Source organism: Dicentrarchus labrax, unplaced genomic scaffold (assembly GCF_905237075.1).
Source record: "Dicentrarchus labrax unplaced genomic scaffold, dlabrax2021, whole genome shotgun sequence".
NCBI lineage: Eukaryota > Metazoa > Chordata > Actinopteri > Moronidae > Dicentrarchus > Dicentrarchus labrax.
In genome coordinates this window covers 1,797,458-1,811,194 of record NW_026136704.1, presented here as the reverse complement: position 1 = coordinate 1,811,194, position 13,737 = coordinate 1,797,458, and the positions used below count along the sequence as shown (strand labels likewise).

At 41.6% G+C, this 13,737-nt stretch overlaps 1 protein-coding gene and 1 long non-coding RNA gene across 7 annotated transcripts in view; one reads left to right on the top strand and one right to left on the bottom strand.

Moving 5' to 3' along the window:
* LOC127362331 (protein TALPID3) overlaps positions 1 to 13,737 on the bottom strand; it is a 30,747-nt gene that overhangs the window by 5,502 nt on the left and 11,508 nt on the right. For 3 of the 6 annotated variants that reach the window (XR_007884429.1, XM_051397932.1, XM_051397931.1), the window contains exons 12-14: positions 7,854 to 8,119; positions 7,638 to 7,690; positions 5,269 to 5,385 (exon numbers count right to left, since the gene is read on the bottom strand). Coding sequence is in view for 4 of the 6 variants with exons in the window: in XM_051397932.1 (XP_051253892.1) it covers positions 5,269 to 5,385; positions 7,638 to 7,690; positions 7,854 to 8,119 (436 nt within the window). In the remaining 2 variants the exon portion in view is untranslated. Of the gene's footprint in view, positions 1 to 4,777; positions 4,913 to 5,004; positions 5,159 to 5,268; positions 5,386 to 7,637; positions 7,691 to 7,853; positions 8,120 to 13,737 lie in introns of all 6 variants that reach the window. The other 3 variants (XM_051397929.1, XM_051397930.1, XR_007884428.1) reach the window with 2 other exon arrangements.
* Positions 1 to 13,737, top strand: part of LOC127362391 (uncharacterized) — a 72,839-nt gene that overhangs the window by 54,936 nt on the left and 4,166 nt on the right. The gene's annotated exons all lie outside the window — the stretch shown is intronic.

Genomic DNA, 13,737 nt, shown 5'->3' with positions numbered 1-13,737 from the left:
GCTAACATAGAGCTAACAATTTATAACAATTAATTTCAACTCTAACTCCCCCACCCCCGGCAGCCCTCCTAATGCTCCCCTGAGCAACAACCCCAGGACACTCCTACAACCCCCTACCACCTCCTGACACCCATCGCAGACCCTGCCACCCCCCAATCTGGACTTCACATCACATACAGGCAGGTGAGGAGACAGCTGGAGAAGCTCAAACAGAGGAAAGCTTCTGGACTGGACCGCATCAGCCCTGGTGTATTGAAGGCATGATCCAGCCAGCTCTGTGGAGTTTTCCAGCACCTCTTCAACCTCAGTCTGCATCTTCAGAGTGCCAGTGCTCTGGAAAACATCCTGCCTGGCCAGTGCCCAAAAAACGCCCTGTGGCACTGGAGGACTACCTGCTGCAGAAGGCTTACTCCTCACTAGACAGACCCAACACCTCAGTCCGCGTCATGTTCATTGATTTTTCCAGCGCCTTCAACAAACGTGGCAAAAACAAAGGAGATGGTGGTGGATTTTAGGAGGAACAAGCCCCTGCCCTCTCCTGTCAGCATCGGCGGGAACGATCTGGATATGGTGTCGGCGTATAAGTCCTCGGTTGTCACAGTGGACAATAAACTGGACTGGTCAGCTAACTCAGAGGCCGTTTACAAGAAGGGCATGAGCCGGCTTTACTTCCTGAGGAGGCTCAGGTCCTTCAATGTCTGCAACAGGATGCTACAGATGTTCTATCAGTCTGTTGTGGCGAGCACCATCCTCTTTGTTGCCGTGTCCTGGGGTGTGGGCATCAAGGCAAAGGACGCCAACAGACTGAACAAACTCATCAAAAAGGCTGAATCTGTTGTTGGCTTGAAGCTTGTCACCCTGGAGGAGGTGGTGGAGGAGAGGATGCTGGCAAAACTGCTGGCAATCATGGACAATCCCACCCACCCCCTCCACACAACACTGGACAAGCTAAAGAGCAGCTTCAGCAACAGACTCATTCAACCACGCTGCTCTAGGGAACGATACCGGAGATCCTTCCTCCCCAGCTTTTAGTTTTAATGTTTAAATTCAGTAAATTGGTAGTTTGTCTGAGAACTGAGGCAGAGTTCACAGTGTGTTTGTGTGTGTGTGTGTGTGTTCAGAGGTAAAGTAAACACTAACACACACACACAGATCCTTCACTAAAACAACACACAGTCAGTGTGTGTATGTGATCCTGCTGATGCTGCTACTTCCTGTTTACATTAACAGCAGACAGACAGGAACCAACGGATGCTTTGGACCCCGACACCCCCCGTCCCTGCAGTACGCTGTGACATCACTGCAGTGAATTCCTCATCAATAATATATTATATATACACATATATAAATATCATATATACACATATATAAATATATAAATATTATATAATATATATTATATACACATAAAACATATATACATATAATATATATACATATATTATATATGAATATATAAATATATATTATATATAAATATTATATGAATATTATATATGTGAGTGTAAACATGCCCATATATGGAGCTGTGTGACAGAGCGGCTGCAGACTGACAGGAGGTCAGATTTGCACAAAAGTTTTCATGTATCATCTGGGGACTGTCCTAATAAAAACGCAATTCGAAGAATTTTGATACTTCAAAAAATAAGCACATTATAAAATTAGCACTTAATGTGGATTTTTCGTCAAAAAAAGAAGTGGACCATTTCCCCACATTGGTATGTCCGATTGACACCAAGCTTGGGTCCAGAGTTCCCCATGTCTTCCTTAGGTATTGTGCACAATTTCTGGCCACCGCCACAAGGTGGCGCTCTTTAAAATGAAGAAGTTTATATCTCTGCAACGGCACATGTGATTTAAATGAAACTTGGTACGATGCTTGCCCATGGCTCCCTGAGGCTCACTAATAAATGTGTCAACAATCCGCCACTAGGTGGCGCTCTGGTGGCAGGATACATGACTGTGTGGAGACTGTAAGAGTTATGAATATGAAATTCAGAGGGCACGTGTAGACTGGTGCCTGAAGCTCACATACCAAAAATCGTGTTTGTAGCGCCCCCTACAGGATTAAAAAGAAACAGCCCCGGCGCCACGTTTTACCGATATGTACGAAACTTGGTAGGCACGTGTAACTTTCCAAGACGTACAAAAAAGCCCCTTGGACCCATACCCCAAACCCCACGGGAAGTCAGCCTTTTTGATTTTCATTTTCACTTTCGGCGAACATTGAACGAACTCCTCCTAGGGAATTTATCGGATCTGCTTCAAAGTTTGTCAGTACGGTCAAAAAATGGTGCTGATTAAAAGTTGTGCTATTTGTGCATGTATGATGAAGGGCGTGTCCGTGGCCTTGTATTTGAACCAACTCCTACTAGAGAATTTATCAGATCTACTTCAAAATTGGTCAGTACAAGGTGCCTGGTTAGCTCAGTTGGTAGAGCTGGTGCCCCCTATATGGAGTTGCTGCAGCGGCCCGGGTTTGAATCCGACCTGCGGCCCTTTGCTGCGTGTCATCCCCTCTCTCTACCCCCGTTTCCTGTCAATCTTCAGCTGTTGCTATCAAATAAAGGCATGAAAAGGCCAAAAAAATAACTTAAATAAATATTCAAAATTGGTCAGTACATTTAAAAAATGGTGCTGATTAAAAGTTGTGCTATTTGTGACTGTACGTTAAAGGGCGTGTCTGTGGCGTGCCCTCAAAGTCAATTGAATGTCAAGCTGTGATGCCATTTCCGGCATTTAAGGGCTTCTGTTTTAAATAACTCCTCCTACAGATTTCATCGGATTGACTTCAAATTCGATCACTGCAATCTAGACACATTGGTTATCAAAAGTTGTGCTATTTGTGACTGTATGTTTAACCGTGTGCCCGTGACGACGTGTCGAATTCCACCGATTAGCCATCAAACAGATAGTACTCATACCTTCAGTGTACAGTCCCACCCTGAACACGTCCTCATAACTTCAGCGTACATGATCCAATCTCAATGAAACTTCACGTGTTTGATAACAGTCCCGCCCTGAACATGACAATATTCAGACATAGTGATAGCGGCACCTACTGGAGACAGGAAATAAGCGCTGCGTGGAGATTTGGAGCTGATTTACATGAAATTTTCATGTTGTGGTCCGCACCTTTTACGATGGCACGTGACGCGGTCGAAGCACGCCCCGAGTTGCGTTGAGTGCGAGGTCCTGCCCAACGCTGCTTGCAGCTTTAATTATTATTGATATTGTTATTATTAATATTATTATCATGATTCTTATTTTTATTGATATTATTATCATATTATTACTATTGCTATTATAGTTATTATTATTGTTATTATTATGATTATATGTGATACATTTTCACATTAAAAACAGAGGTTTGTAATTTCTGCCGATGAGCTAATCATTCTGAAAAATGTGTTGGATGTGAGATCCTCCACTTCTTTACTGGATATGATTAATCTTTCTTTATTATCAGGATATGTACCACAGTCCTTTAACGTAGCTGTAATTAAACCCCTTCTTAAAAAGTCCACTCTTGAACCAGGGGTTTTAGCCAACTATAGACCAATCTCTAACCTCCCCTTCCTCTCTAAGATTCTGGAGAAAGTAGTCGCTAAAGAGTTGTGTGACTTTCTACATAACAATAGTTTATTTGAGGATTTTCAGTCAGGATTTAGATTTCATCACAGCACAGAGACAGCTCTAGTTAAAGTTCATAATGACCTTCTGATTGCTTCAGACAATGGACTTGTCTCTGTACTTGTATTATTGGATCTTAGTGCTGCATTTGACACCATTGACCATAATATTCTTTTACAGAGACTTGAGCATCAAATTGGCATTAAAGGAACCGCACTAAGCTGGTTTAAGTCATATTTATCAGATCGTTCTAGTTTGTACATGTTAACGATGAATCTTCAATAAATACTACAGTTAGTCATGGAGTTCCACAAGGTTCTGTACTTGGACCAATGCTATTTACTTTATATATGCTCCCTTTAGGCAACATTATTAGGAATCACTCCATTAACTTTCACTGTTATGCAGATGATACGCAGTTATATCTATCGATCAAGCCCGATGAAATTAATCATATATCTAAATTACAAACATGTCTTAAGGACATAAAATCCTGGATGAGCTGCAATTTTCTGATGTTAAACTCAGAAAAAACAAAATTCTTGTACTTGGCCCCAAAAACGCTCCAATTAATTCAAAACGCTGCAGCACGAGTACTGACAGGAACTAGGAAAAGAAATCACATCTCTCCTGTACTAGCTTCTCTGCACTGTCTTAGTTATGCTGCTATAGGCCTAGACTGATCAAATAGACAGTGAGTGGTGGAGACACAGCGCCCCCTGGTGGCCACTGCTGATTAAAACCTCCTGCTCTATAAACTGACAGTATGTTTCATATTGATCACTATCAATAATAGCAGCTGATCAGTTACTGATCAATGAACCAAACAGTGAACTCAATAAGTGCAGGAAGTTTGATTATTTCCTTATTTTTAGGGATTTTGTCTGTATTATGGATTTTTAACAATCACATCCTCCTGGATATATTCTTAAATCACTGACCCCTGTGCAGCTCTGGTGACCCCTGTGGAGGTCCCGACCCTCAGGTTGGTAAACATCCTGAATCAGGTTGTAACTTTATAATATTGACTGCAGCTGTTAGTGATCTGAGACGATCAATAACCTCAGAATCCACTCAGTGATTGACAGTCAGCGCACTGGGCACACTGGAGCTCTATTGGCTGCAGACAGACCACCTGTCTTACCTGTCTGTGTGTCATTAGGAGACAGCGACAGGTCGCTGTGGAGGTCAGAGGTCAGCGTACCGATTGGCTCCGCCATCAGGTCCCCCACGGTAACCGAGCCCTTATTGTTCGCTTCGAAACTGACTTCTGACACATCTGGAAGAGACAGAGATGTGTGATTTTCTCCCATCATGCAACACTGTGGGAACTTGACTGTTTGCCCTCAGCTGCGTCTGAAGGCATCGTACCTGCACACTGACTGATCTGTCCAGGTGAGGAGGTCTGACCTCTCCGGCCTGCCGTACTCTTCCTGTAACTCTTGGGATTTGTAGTCCGATCATCTCTCACCTCCCCCACGCTCACCTCCTCCTCCTCCTCCTCCTGATCCCTCCCCCAGGAGCCCTGAGGACACAGCAGTGTGTGTGTGTGTGTGTGTGTGTTTGTGAGAGTGTGTGAGAGTGTGTGTGTGAGTGTGTGTGTGTGTGAGAGTGTGTGTGTGTGTGAGTGTGTACCTCTGGCTGTGGTCTCTCTCCCCTGTGTGTGTGTGTGACTCCCTGCTCCATCTTGGTCAGCAGGGTCAGCAGGAGGTCGTGACCTCTGACCTGTCCTTCACTGGGGGGGTCAAAGTCCTGGAGGGACAGGAAGTGACAAAACAGACAAACAGGAAGTATTACAGAGTCAGTCGCTTTATTGGTGAGGAAGATCAGCCAAATGAAAACAATGAACACACTAAAGTGCTCAGAAAATGTAATTTATTACTCAGTACTCTTCTCAAAAGTAATCTGGTTAGCTATTGTTAGCTTACATTAGCTATTGTTAGCTTACATTAGCTATTTATGGCAAATAGTTAGCTTACATTAGCTATAGTTATATACCATGTAATCAATCTGCGTCTAAAACAGATCAAATAAAAGTTAGTTTTCAGTTTCTCTCCTTGATAACAAACTTAAGTTCGCTGTCAGTCTCTGTTGTTAACCAGCACATTCACCTCAACAACAACAACACATCTCTATCTCTATAGATCTACTGTCTCTATAGATCTACTCTCTATATCTACCGACTCTATAGATCTACTGTCACTCTATATCTACCGACTCTATATCTACTGTCACTCTATAGATCTACTTTCTCTATATGACTCTACAGTCTACTCTCTATAGATCTACCGTCACTCTATATCTACTGACTCTATAGATCTACTGTCTCTATAGATCTACTGTCACTCTATATCTACCGACTCTATATCTACTGACTCTATAGATCTACTGTCTCTATAGATCTACTGTCTCTATAGATCTACTGTCACTCTATATCTACCGACTCTATAGATCTACTGTCTCTATATCTACTGACTCTATATCTACTGACTCTATATCTACCGACTCTATAGATCTACTGTCTCTATATCTACCGACTCTATATCTACTGACTCTATAGATCTACTGTCTCTATAGATCTACTGTCTCTATATCTACCGACTCTATATCTACTGACTCTATATCTACCGACTCTATAGATCTACTGTCTCTATATCTACCGACTCTATATCTACTGACTCTATAGATCTACTGTCTCTATAGATCTACTGTCTCTATATCTACCGACTCTATATCTACCGACTCTATAGATCTACTGTCTCTATATATCTACTGACTCTATATCTACTGTCTCTCCTGTCTCTATATCTACTGTCTCTGTATCTACTGTCTCTATATCTGCTGTCTCTATATCTACTGACTCTATATCTACTGTCTCTGTATCTACTGTCTCTGTATCTACTGACTCTATATCTACTGACTCTATATCTACTGTCTCTGTATCTACTGTCTCTATATATCTACTGACTATATCTACTGTATCTACTGTCTCTCCTGTCTCTATATCTACCGACTATATCTACTGTCTCTATATCTACTGTCTCTGTATCTACTGTCTCTATATATCTACTGACTATATCTACTGTCTCTATATCTACTGTCTCTGTATCTACTGTCTCTATATCTACTGTCTTTATATCTACTGTCTCTATATCTACTGACTCTATATCTACTGACTCTATACCTACTGACTCTGTATCTACTGACTCTATATCTACTGTCTCTATATCTACTGTCTCTACTGTCTCTATATCTACTGTCTTTATATCTACTGACTCTATATCTACTGACTCTATACCTACTGACTCTGTATCTACTGACTCTATATCTACTGTCTCTATATCTACTGTCTCTACTGTCTCTATATCTACTGTCTCTATATCTACTGTCTTTATATCTACTGTCTCTATATCTACTGTCTCTATATCTACTGTCTTTATATCTACTGTCTCTATATCTACTGTCTCTATATCTACTGTATCTATATCTACTGTCTCTATATCTACTGTCTTTATATCTACTGTATCACTATATCTCCTGTCTCTATATCTACTGTCTATATCTACTGTCTCTATATCTGCTCTCTCTATATCTACTGTCTTTATATCTACTGTCTCTAATATCTCCTGTCTCTATATCTACTGTCTCTACTGTATCTCCTGTCTCTACTGTCTCTCCTGTCTCTATATCTACTGTCTCTATATCTACTGTCTCTATATCTACTGTCTCTATATCTACTGTCTCTATATCTACTGTATCTACTGTCTCTCCTGTCTCTATATCTACTGTCTCTATATCTACTGTCTTTATATCTACTGTCTCTATATCTACTGTCTCTATATCTACTGTATCTACTGTCTCTCCTGTCTCTATATCTACTGACTATATCTACTGTCTCTATATCTACTGTCTCTACTGTCTCCATATCTACTGTCTCTGCTGTCTCTACTGTTTCTACTGTGTCTATATCTACTGCAGTATTGATACATGTTCCTGCTCCTCACCATCTCCTGCAGCTCCTGGAGGGAACTGGAAAAACTGCAGACAGCCTCCTCCTCTGAGAGACAGACAGACAGACAGACAGAGAGAGACAGGCAGAGAGAGAGTTTAAATTATGTCAGTTTCACAGATTAATGATTTTAGAGTGAATTTTAAAGTGAAATGTTTCTTTGATGAGTTGAGAGAAGGTGTGGGAGTGTTGATGATGATGATGAAGATACCTGTCATGGCTGCCAGCTGGTTGACACTGATGAGCAGCTCTCCCTCTGAGATGTGTTTGAGTGCTGCATCAGTCCCTGCTGTCACCACACTGCTGCTGCTACTGGAGCTACTGGAGTCCTCTGAGGAGGAGGAGGAGGAGGAGGAGGAGGAGGAGGCTGGTCTGGGAAGAGGAGGAGGAGACGGGGAGGGAGCTGCAGGGATGGAGGGAGGAGGAGGAGGAAGAGGGGAGGAGAGAGGAGGCTCCTCCTCTGCTACTGACATCACCCTGCAGGAGGAGGACTAACAGTCAGTAAACTGTACCAGACTCCATTCATTTTTCAGCTGATTTAATTTCTGCAACAACACATACATAATAATTATAGATCCTGTGAGACAGTCTGCAACTATTGATTGTTTTTATTATGAATTAATTGTATTAGTCGTCATAACTGACTTCAATATGTAACATTTTTAAATGTCTTGTTTTCTTCAACCAGAATCTAAATATGACAAAAACTTCACAACTTAAACAGTCAATCAATTATTCAAATGGATACTAGTTAGCCAGCCCCCAGTAGCCGGTGCGGTCTGACCGAAGGTAGCTTCTGCTAGCCGTCCCCTGGTAGTTCCCCCGGTAGTTCCCGAGCAGCCGGGAAGACAGGGAGGCTGGGTGACTGAGCGAAGGAAGACTAAAACGGCGAAGCCCACAGTTCACCACCAACCCATTCACGTTTCTAATACATTTTCCCCACTCAGCGACACACCCGCTGAGGAACCAACTCTGGTTATTGGCAGCTCCATAGTCAGAAACGTGAAGTTAGTGAAGCCAGCGGCCATAGTTAAATGTATCCCTGGGGCCAGAGCGGGCGACATTGAATCAAATTTAAAACTGCTGGCTAAAGGTAAACGTAAATACAGTAAGATTGTTATCCACGTCGGCGGTAATGACACCCGATTACGCCAATCGGAGGTCACTAAGATTAATGTGGAGTCGGTGTGTAATTATGCTAAAACAATGTCGGACTCCGTAGTTTTCTCTGGACCCCTGCCCAATGTGACCAGTGATGACATGTATAGCCGCATGTCGTCATTCCACCGCTGGCTGTCGAGGTGGTGTCCAGCAAACGATGTGGGCTTCATTGATAACTGGAAGCCTTTTTGGGGAAAACCTGGTCTGATTAGGAGAGACGGCATCCATCCCACTTTGGATGGAGCGGCTCTCTTATCTAGAAATATGGCAAAGTTTATTTCTAAAACCTGACAGTCCAGAGTTGGGACCAGGAAGCAGAGCTGCTGTCTTACACACTTCTCTGCTCTTTCTTTAGAACCGTCACCCACCCAAAACCCAATAGAGACTGTGTCTGTCCCCCGACCACCTAAATTATTTAAAGAAATAAAAACAAGAGGAGTTCAACATAAAAATCTAATAAAAATTAAAACTAACTCCTCAGTAGCACAAAATAAGAGAATGAAATGTGGGCTGTTAAATATCAGGTCTCTGTCCTCTAAAGCTGTTTTAGTGAATGAATTAATATCAGATTATGATATTGATTTACTTTGTCTTACGGAGACCTGGTTGTCCCACGAGGAGTATGTTAGCCTAAATGAATCCACCCCCCCAGTCATATTAATACTCACATTCCTCGAGGCACTGGCCGAGGAGGTGGAGTAGCAGCTATATATGATTCGAGCGTTTTAATGGACCCTAAACCTAAAACTAAATTATAATTCATTTGAAAGCCTTGTTCTTAGTCTTTCTCACCCAAACTGGAAAACACTGCAGCCAGTTCTATTTGTTATAGTGTACCGTGCTCCTGGACCGTACTCTGATTTTATATCTGAATTTTCAGAGTTTCTATCAAGCTTAGTCCTTAAATCAGATAAAGTAATTATTGTAGGTGATTTTAATATTCATGTGGATGTTGACAATGACAGCCTTAGTAATGCATTTATATCATTAATAGACTCAATTGGCTTCTGTCAGAGTGTAAATAAACCAACTCATTGTTTTAATCACACTCTTGACCTTGTTTTATCATATGGCATTGATATTGAACATTTAATAGTCTTCCCACATAATCCTTTCCTATCTGACCATTATTTAATAACTTTTGAATTCATACTATTAGATTATAAGCCATTAGGCAAAACTTCCTACAGCAGATGTCTATCTGACAGTGCTGTAGCTAAATTTAAGGAGGAGATTCCTTCAGTGTTTAATTCAATGCCATGTCTGAATTTAACAGAGTCCTATAACGACTTTAGTCCCTCCGAAATTGATAATCTTGTCAATAGTGCTGCAGGATCAACATTAGACTCTATCGCTCCTATAAAAAGGAAATTATTAAAACATAGGAGACTAGCACCGTGGTATAACCACCAAACCCGCCAGTTAAAACAAATAGCTAGGAAATCTGAAAGGAAATGGCGCTCTTCCAAATTATCAGAATATCGCTCAAATTGGCAAGATAATCTTAAAACTTATAGAACGGCCCTCCGTAATGCCAGAGGAGCCTATTACTCAGCACTAATAGAAGAAAATAAGAATAACCCTAGGTTCCTCTTCAGCACTGTAGCCAGGCTGACAGAGAGTCACAGCTCTATTGAACCACATATCCCCATAAACTTAAGTAGCAATGACTTCATGAGCTTCTTCTATAATAAAATTATTACTATTAGAGAGAAAATTAATCACCAACTGCCATCAACAGTTATCAGTGGCTCTCCAAGTTCAGGGACTTTTGCTAATGTAAACTTAGATATATAGACTGTTTTTCTGCTATCGATCTTCATCAGTTAACTTCAATAATTTCTTCATCGAAGCCGACAGTTGTTCCCTTAACTGGCACTTCTTTACTGGATATGATTAATCTTTCTTTATTATCAGGATATGTACCACAGTCCTTTAAAGTAGCTGTAATTAAACTCCTTCTTAAAAAGCCCACTCTTGACCCAGGGGTTTTAGCCAACTATAGACCAATCTCTAACCTCCCCTTCCTCTCTAAGATTCTGGAGAAAGTAGTCGCCAAAGAGTTGTGTGACTTTCTACATAACAATAGTTTATTTGAGGATTTTCAGTCAGGATTTAGAGTTCATCACAGCACAGAGACAGCTCTGGTTAAAGTTAATAATGACCTTCTGATTGCTTCTGACAATGGACTTGTCTCTGTACTTGTATTATTGGATCTTAGTGCTGCATTTGACACCATTGACCATAATATTCTTTTACAGAGACTTGAGCATCAAATTGGCATTAAAGGAACCGCACTAAGCTGGTTTAAGTCATACTTATCAGATTTTTGTTTGTACATGTTAACGATGAATCTTCAATAAATACTACAGTTAGTCATGGAGTTCCACAAGGTTCTGTACTTGGACCAATACTATTTACTTTATATATGCTCCCTTTAGGCAACATTATTAGGAATCACTCCATTAACTTTCACTGTTATGCAGATGATATGCAGTTATATCTATCGATCAAGCCCGATGAAATTAATCAATTATCTAAATTACAAACATGTCTTAAGGACATAAAATCCTGGATGAGCTGCAATTTTCTGATGTTAAATGAGAAAAAAATAAAATTCTTGTTCTTCTCTCTTGTTGAGACTCACTGTCTAAAGATATAGTTACTCTAGAAGGCATTACCTTGGCCTCTAGCACCACTGTCAGGAATCTTGGAGTTATCTTTGATCAGGATTTGTCTGTTAACTCCCACATGAAGCAGATCTCTAGGACTGCCTTCTTTCATTTATGTAATATTACAAAAATTAGACACATACTATCACAGACAGATGCATAAAAACTAATCCATGCATTTGTTACTTCAAGGCTGGATTACTGCAACTCTTTATTATCAGGCTGCCCTAATAAGTCCATTAAAACGCTCCAATTAATTCAATTAATTAACGCTGCAGCACGAGTACTGACAGGAACTAGAAAAAGAGATCACATCTCTCCTGTACTAGCTTCTCTACATTGGCTCCCTGTAAAATGTAGAAAAGAATTTAAAATCCTCCTCCTCACCTATAAAGCTCTTCATGGTCAGGCCCCTTCATATCTTAAAGAGCTCATAGTACCCTATTACCCCTCTAGAACACTACGTTCTCCGAATGCTGGGCTACTTGTGGTTCCTATAGTCTCTAAAAGTAGAACAGGAGCCAGAGCCTTCAGTTACCAAGCTCCTCTCCTGTGGAACCAGCTTCCAGTTGCAGTTAGGGAGGCAGACACCCTCACCACATTCAAGAGTAGGCTTAAGACATTCCTCTTTGATAAAGCTTATAGTTAGGGCTGGATCAGGTGAGTCCTGAACCATCCCTTAGTTATGCTGCTATAGGCCTAGACCAGGGGTGCCCATTACGTCGATCGCGATCTAACGGTCGATCGCAAAGGTGGTGTGGGTAGATCGGCATTAAAAAAAAAAAAAAATAGACGTCAGCCTATCATCCATTCTAACGTCTGACTGTTTGTGACATACCGATCAGCTGTCACTTGATTGACATACATGACAACCATTCGAACGTCTGACCGTTTCTGACACACCGGTCAACAGGTTACTATGGCAGTTAACGTTAATTATGGCAACATTCCAGCAAGCTAGCGAGTTGCCCAGTTAACCTAACTTATTTCTATAGTACTAAGCTTAAGAAATTATATAAAAATGAGTGGGGGAGCTGGACCAAGTAAAAAGACCAAAACCTACCACTTCCATACGGAATGGATACTTCCGAAGAAGGGAAATGTGGAGCGGCATTTTCGGACTATACATAAAAGCTACGACTCTGACTTTCCACCAAAAAGCGAACTGAGAAGGAAAAAGGTGAAAGAACTAAAATCCCAGTTGTCCGGACAGCAGGCCTTTTTCTCAAAGCTTAGCACAAAAGCGAAGACCGCCACCGAAGCATCATTCCGGGTGAGTCACGTCCTCGTTAAAAATAAGAAATCCTTCCAAGACGGAGAGATGATAAAAGAGGCATTCGTTGAAGCGGCTGAATCATTGTTTCAAGACTTTAAAAACAAACCAGAGATAGTATCTTCAATCAAAGCTCTCCAGCTGTCAAGAAGTACAGTTACACGTCGCTGTGAAGCAATGGCCGAGGATGTAACCCAGAAACTTTGGCAGGATATAGCGGACTGCGAGTGTTTCTCACTGCAATTGGATGAGTCTACAGACGTTAGTGAAAGCCCAGTTGTGCATTTTTATTCGTATGGTGTTTACCGATATGATTGCAAAAGAGGAGCTGTTAACAGTGGTGCCATTGAAAGAACACACGCGGGGAGAGGACATTATCAGTCTTTTAAAAACTTTATTGAGAAAACTCAGCTCCCAGTGTGGAAATTGGTGTCCATCACCGCGGACGGTACACCCGCGATGATTGGCCGCTCGAATGGATTTATTGCCAAGTGCAGGGAGGATGATGCCTTCCCCAACTTCCTCAATTACCACTGCATAATACACCAACAAGCGTTATGCGCAAAAATGCTGAACATGAAAGAGATAATGGATGTGGCAATGAAGATCGCCTGCTCTATTCGCGCCAGATCTCTTCAAAGACAGCTGTGTGCATCTGGAGAAGGCAGACTGCGACCACACTGAATTGTTGCTTGTGATGGCCCAAGCCACACAGGGTAACAGCCAGCAATGAGGTCTGTCCTGGTGGAAGAAAGGCGTGGCCAAGGGTGGAGGATGGTTATATCCTGTGGCCTACCAATCAAGCCGTACCATGTGCTGCCATGTTGGAGGGGGATTTTGGGTTTAGTTTGTTTTACTTGTAGGAGTTGTAGTTGGCATCCATTTTGTTTTCACCTTGTGGGTAAATTGGTTTGGCCAAGCCACTATATATGTTCCCTTGTGTCTCATTCAGGCAGGTCAGTTTGTTTAGTTCATATTCTGTCTGTTGT